Below are 5,808 nucleotides of genomic sequence, written 5' to 3'. Positions count from 1 at the left end.
AAGGGCCAGGCCAGGGACAGCTCCACCTAGCTCCTGGACACCGTGCTGCCTCCAAGCTTAGCACAGCCCTGTCCGGAGCTTCTCCTGGTGCGGCCCCCACTCCCACCCCATGAAGCCTCCCTCTGGGCCACCTGCCACAAACAGGGAGCAGGGGAGGGAGCCGGCAGCACTGTGCCCCAGCCCCCCAGGGCCTGTGCAGCTCAGGCCAGAGGGGAATGTGGGGTCCCTGATGGCTGGAGGCCTCCCTGGAGAGGCGGAGAATGGCGTTTGCCACATGATACCCCGTGAGGAAAATGCCATCACAGGTAAACAACACCCAGCCTCATGAGATGGAGGCGGGGCTGGGGGAGCCCCTCTCAGCTCTGTCCCCAGACCTCAGCTCTGGGCTCAGTGCTGCTGCTCTGTCTCCCGGCTGTCTCTAGACTCTACACCTGTACCCTCACTGTTGGCAGCTACACTGCTGGCAGAGCCCAGTGGCGGCCATTCTGCTGTCTCCTCTGGCTTGGAGAACCCTTGGAACACAGTCTCAGGTTCTCTATGCGAACCTCCAACCAAGGCAGAGTGTCTCTACACATCTACATGTCGCCTCCAGCCAAGGCAGAGTCCCTGGGCCACAGACTGTTCGCATGCTGAGCTCCCAACTGACCAGCCAAGAGCCAACCCTTAGCCCTCCCAGCCAGTCCAGAAGCATGCACACTTCCCAAAGCCAAATCCTGCTCCAGGACCCCAGGGGAGGCAGCTGGGGAGGCCCCCACGGCCCAGCCCACAGCCCCTGCATGTTTTCCAGAGCCAGGACAATGGCCTGGCAGAGATGAAACCGACCACCCCATGGCAGGGCTCTGGAGACCAGGCACATGGGCCGTGCTGGAGGCCACTGCTGTCCCCTGCTGTGTTGACATCGGGGATGGGCCCAGGCCCTGGCCAGCCGTGTGGGAGGCTGAGTGTAGGAGCAAAGCCCGGTGCTGAGGGGGGATGGGGCTCCCTGCCAGGCCTTGAGCCAGTTAGGGAAACCCAGCAGGTTTTGTGGGGAACCTGCATTTCCCTGGTACAGGTCCTCCACCTCCCCCTGCCACCTGCCGGTGCCTCGCTCTGGGGCAGGGGGTCCAGCCAGCCCATGTGGCCCGCCCCGCCCTAGCCGCCACTCACGTTGGGGGAGGGCTCCAGCATGTTGTCGCCATGCCAGCCGGAGATGGGCACGAAGGGCACGGTGGCCGGGTTGTAGCCGATCTTCTTGATGTAGGCGCTGACTTCCTTGACAATCTCATCATAGCGCTTCTCGCTGTAGGCCGGCTCCGTGGAGTCCATTTTGTTCACGCCCACGATGAGCTGCTTCACACCCAGCGTGTAGGCCAGCAGGGCATGCTCCCGCGTCTGCCCATTCTTGGAGATGCCCGCCTCGAACTCACCCACGCCCGCCGCCACGATCAGCACTGCGCAGTCCGCCTGCCCAGCGGGGGACACAGTGAGCCCCGCCCCACCTGCCCGGCAGGGGACACAGGCCTCTCCAGGCAGTGGGCTGGGGCCTGAGCAGCCCACTGGGGCCTTGAGGAGGGAGACATGGGGGTCCCCACATCAAGGGCAGTGTGGGGAGCTCATCGCCAGGCCATGGGTCAGGGGACCGAGGTTCAGCCCTGGGTCCACCACCAGTGGGTTGTGTGTCCCTGGACAAGTCACTCAGCCTCTCTGGTCCTGTTCCTCACTTGAGGACAGATTGAGGTCACAGTTATCAAAGCAGTTTGGAGGTGGTGGCATGTGTCCTGCTGTCTGCAGGATGCTGTGTCTGGGGTGCCTGTGCATCTCTGTGAGTGCCCTGAAATGTCATACAGTCCAGGCCTGGCTGGTGGCACCTCTGCCCACTGCTCACTGTCCCCATCCTGGCCTCTAGCCCCTCTGTGCATGAAGGTGTGTCCATGTCCACATCTGCCCCCGTCTGTCTAGGGACTCTGACACTGGCTGGGTGTCCTCACAGGCGCTGGTTCAGATGCCAGAGCCCTGGATTCGTTCTTGGGGCGGGGGCTCTAACCCAGACCGGGTGAGGGGTGGCCCAGGTGAGGGGTCCCCTGCCCTCACAGGAAGCACAGGAGACCCCACCACCCCAGTGATCCCAGGGGCCCCCAGTGTCCCTTGAAGGGGTGCAGCAGCCTCTCCCCCAGCCCCACCTGCTGTGCCCTGCTCACCTGGGATGTGCCTGTGATCATGTTCTTGATGAAGTCACGGTGGCCGGGGGCATCGATGATGGTGATGTAGTACTTGGTGGTCTCGAACTTCCAGAGGGAGATGTCGATGGTGATGCCGCGCTCACGCTCCGCCTTCAGCTTGTCCAGCACCCAGGCATACTTGAAGGATCCCTTCCCCATCTGGAGCAGGTGAGGGTCACGGCTGAGGGTGAGACCTGGGACCCGGGGAGTGCCTGGCGGTGCGAGCTGCTTGTCACAGCAGAGTGGCCGCGGGAGGCGGGAGATGGGCTCCAGCACGCCCTTGCTCCCCGCCGGGGTCCTGGAACGCCGGCCCCTCCGTCTGGACCCCACACCCAGACCCTGCCCCCCATGGCCGGCCTCCGCACCGGCTCCGGAATGGGTGCGGCTACGCACGTCCACCAGCAGGTGGCGCGAGGGCCTGGGAGTCGCCCGCTCTCCCAGCGAAGCCGCCAGATGGGATAAACCCCTCCCCCGCCAGGGCTCCCCTTTATCTGAAGCTGCGGACGCCCCCAGATCCCTTCCTCAGCCAGAGGCCAATAATAACACCGTGTTTGGGGCTGTCAGATAAATAACCCTGGGTGTTATTTTATTTTAAGGTGAGAAGGGAAAACGGAATGAGGTCAGGAGGAGGCCTGGCTGCACCGCTCCTTCCCGCTGCTCCAGCCTTCCCACCCCCCACCCCCCCCCCCCAGGCTTCTCCTCCCCTTCCTCGCTCTGCCAGACACGGGAAGCTGGGGGGCCTCAGCCAGTGAGACCCCCACAGGAGGGTATGGGCTGCAGTCAGGGCAACAGCGATGGTCACTACCCAGCTGGGCATAGCTCCCCACCAGGGTCTTGCACAGACTGGACTCTTGCCCTCCAAGAGGCTACCCAGCCTGGAGGGGACCCAGACGGGACCCAGCTGGGGTCTGAACCAGCGGCCCTCTGAAACCCCCGCCTTCTCCCGACGAGGCTAGGTAAAGGGTGATGCAGCCCAAACTCAGGGGTGCAGCTCAGAGCACCCACCTCACCAGGGCAGAGACTCAGCCCAGGACAGCGAGTGCCCCCCTCCCCAGGCCCTGGCCTCCACCTTCATCATCCAGGTGAGAGCTCCCACAGGCCCTCCCAGAAGTGGGCTTCTCCCCAGAGCCCTGGGCAAGGGAGGGGGACCAGAGAGCAGACCCTGACTCATGGCTGCTCCCCACCACCGTCTCAACCACCAAAGAGGAACCGCTTCAAAAGGTCAGCCAGAGGGCTGCCTCATCCGGGACCCCCACCCCAGGGCTGCACTGGACAGCAGCCCTCCACAGCCCAGCACAAGAAAATGGAGCAGACGGGCCGGCTGCCCATCAATCAGCTATTAATAGCAGCGTGCGTCCTGGCAGGGCCCTGGGACGAGTGAGGGCAGCACCACTTCCAGCCCCAGCCTTGGCCCTGGGGGGAAGGGGGCAAGGCTCTAGGGCCCTCCAGCCCCAGCTCAATGTGGCAGAGTTCCAGAGCCTTCTGTGGACCCTCCCAGGTCACCTCCCTCACCACAGGGCAAGTCCGGCAGCTCAATGGCCACCCCTCCCCCACCAAGCTCTCCTCAAGAGAGGCTGCCCCACTGGACCCTCTGAGGCCTGAGTGCCCCACAGCGGGGGTCCCTCCTGCCCTGGAGGTCTCCTGAGCCACATGTCCTGGGGCTGGGAGATGCCAAGCCTGGCCACCACAGGAGTTGGGGGTTCCTTCTCAGGGGGCCAAGACCAGAGCCCCCGGAGCTCACCTCAGCTGCCTCCTTCTCGAACTTCTCGATGGTCCTTTTGTCGATGCCCCCGCACTTGTAGATGAGGTGGCCCGTGGTGGTGGACTTGCCGGAGTCCACATGGCCAATGACCACGATGTTGATGTGGGTCTTCTCCTTGCCCATTCTGCTGGGAGTGTGAGGGGCTGGCGGGACCCGGGGTGCTCTGGCTCAGGGCGAGGGGGGGACTGCAGTGATTCTGTGGGGCCAGCAGTGGGGGGGAGACAGGTGATGGGGAGCCCGGGGGGGAGAGACCAGCAGAGACTGTCCTGGCACAGGCTGGGCACACATCCCTGCCCACAAACCAAGCCCCCATGTTTGGTGGGGAGGAAAGGGCCCCCACCCACAGCTGGGCCTGGCCAGGGCAAGTAGAGGCTGTGCACTGCTGCCACCCCACGCTTGAGCCCAAGCAGCCCCATCTGCTGTAAATAACTGGGCGTTGGGAGCCTGCGGGCCGCTCCTTGGGAAGGGGTTAGCCACCATTTGGAAGGACCACGCAGTGCCAGGCTGGGTACGTCCGTGACCAGCAAAGCGGGGTGATGAGTCACCTGCCCAGCGCTCCAGGGCCCTGTCCTCCACGCTCGCTCCCCTCCCCCGGCGGCAGGGCCAGGGACACGGCGCCCCACCCCCACCCGCTGCCACCGGGGAGAGATGGCCACTGCTCCCCACTCCCCTCCTCAGGCAGGGACGGCGCCATCTTCCCCTCATCCCTGCCCGGCAGGCTGGGCCAGAGCCCCAACAGAGATGCGCTGCCCAGATTAGGGACCCAGAATAGCTCTACGCGCCACCCCCCCAGACTCTCACAGGGGCAGACAGCGGCCAGGAGGTGGGGGTCCCTCTTCCAGCCTGAGGAAGGAGGACCCGGTCCAGCCAAGCCCAGCAAGTGCCAGGTGGAGAGGCCCTCAGCCCGGTGGGGATATAGGGGGCACCCTCCCTCCCCCCTCCCCTCCGGTCAGGGCCCTGGGTCACAGCCCCGTCCCATCACAGAGGTCAGTGGAGAAACCCACACTGCTCCTCGGGGACAGGCGGCTGGGGGAGGCAAAGAGGACAGAAGCCACCCTGGGGTGGGAACACGGGTGGGGGTGGGGAGGCCAGGGCCCCCAGATCTCACCACCTCCCTCAGCGTCCTCTGGCCCAGCGCCCCGAAGCCCGACCCCCATCAGCCCCTGGCACTGAAGACCCTGCCCCCAGCCCGCAGGGTCCCCGCGGCCCCAAGGTCATGGCTACGGGGAGATCGCCGCCCAGGACCCGGCCCCGCCGTCCCGCGCCGCCCCCCAACCCCGGCCCAGCCCGGCCGACGCGGGGACCCCCGGGAGCCGGAATCCGGGCGCGCGCGGGGGCGGGTGCGGATGCCGGGCCCGGCCGCCCTCTGCCCCGCGGGACCGGCCCCGGGGGTCCCTCTTCGGAAGACGGGGACGGGGGCGGAGGCCCGGGGGCCGAGCGTCCTTACCCGGAGCCGAGGTCTCAGCCAGAGGGACTGGCGGCGCCGGCGCCGGCGGTTTTATCTCCGGGAGGGGTCCACCTATTGACGGTGGCGGCGCAGTGCACCGCGCCCTGCAGCACGCCAATGCGGAACCGCGCGGGAGGGGCGGGGCGCGGACGCGCGCGGGCGGGCGCCACGGGGACGCGAGGGGATGCGGGAGGCGCGGGCTGCAAAGACGGACGCGGGAGGCGGGAGAGAAACGCGCAGCGGGCGGGGGCGGGGCGGGGGGCAGGGCAGGGAGGCGGCGGGAGGGAGGGACAGGGATGGAGACCGCGCTGGGAGAGCGCGGCGGGCCCGGGAGACGGGGCGAGAGCCGGCTCGGGGCAGGAACACGCTTCAGCCGCGAAAAGCGGTCCCCGGGGACGGGG

The 5,808-nt window shown here is 66.7% G+C and overlaps 1 protein-coding gene across 1 annotated transcript in view; it reads right to left on the bottom strand.

Annotated features, from left to right (window-relative positions):
• The window catches only part of EEF1A2 (eukaryotic translation elongation factor 1 alpha 2), a 12,575-nt gene extending 7,053 nt beyond the window's left edge, over positions 1-5,522 (bottom strand). Inside the window, exons 1-4 of the mRNA XM_008010947.3 lie at positions 5,408-5,522; positions 3,940-4,156; positions 2,178-2,357; positions 1,147-1,443 (exon numbers count right to left, since the gene is read on the bottom strand). Of these exons, the coding sequence (XP_008009138.1) occupies positions 1,147-1,443; positions 2,178-2,357; positions 3,940-4,083 (621 nt within the window). The 5' untranslated portion in view covers positions 4,084-4,156; positions 5,408-5,522. The remainder of the gene's footprint in view (positions 1-1,146; positions 1,444-2,177; positions 2,358-3,939; positions 4,157-5,407) is intronic.
• Between the last annotated feature and the right edge of the window lie 286 nt (positions 5,523-5,808).

This window comes from Chlorocebus sabaeus, chromosome 2 (assembly GCF_047675955.1).
Source record: "Chlorocebus sabaeus isolate Y175 chromosome 2, mChlSab1.0.hap1, whole genome shotgun sequence".
In the NCBI taxonomy this organism is placed as follows: domain Eukaryota; kingdom Metazoa; phylum Chordata; class Mammalia; order Primates; family Cercopithecidae; genus Chlorocebus; species Chlorocebus sabaeus.
This window is presented reverse-complemented; position numbering and strand designations above follow the sequence as displayed.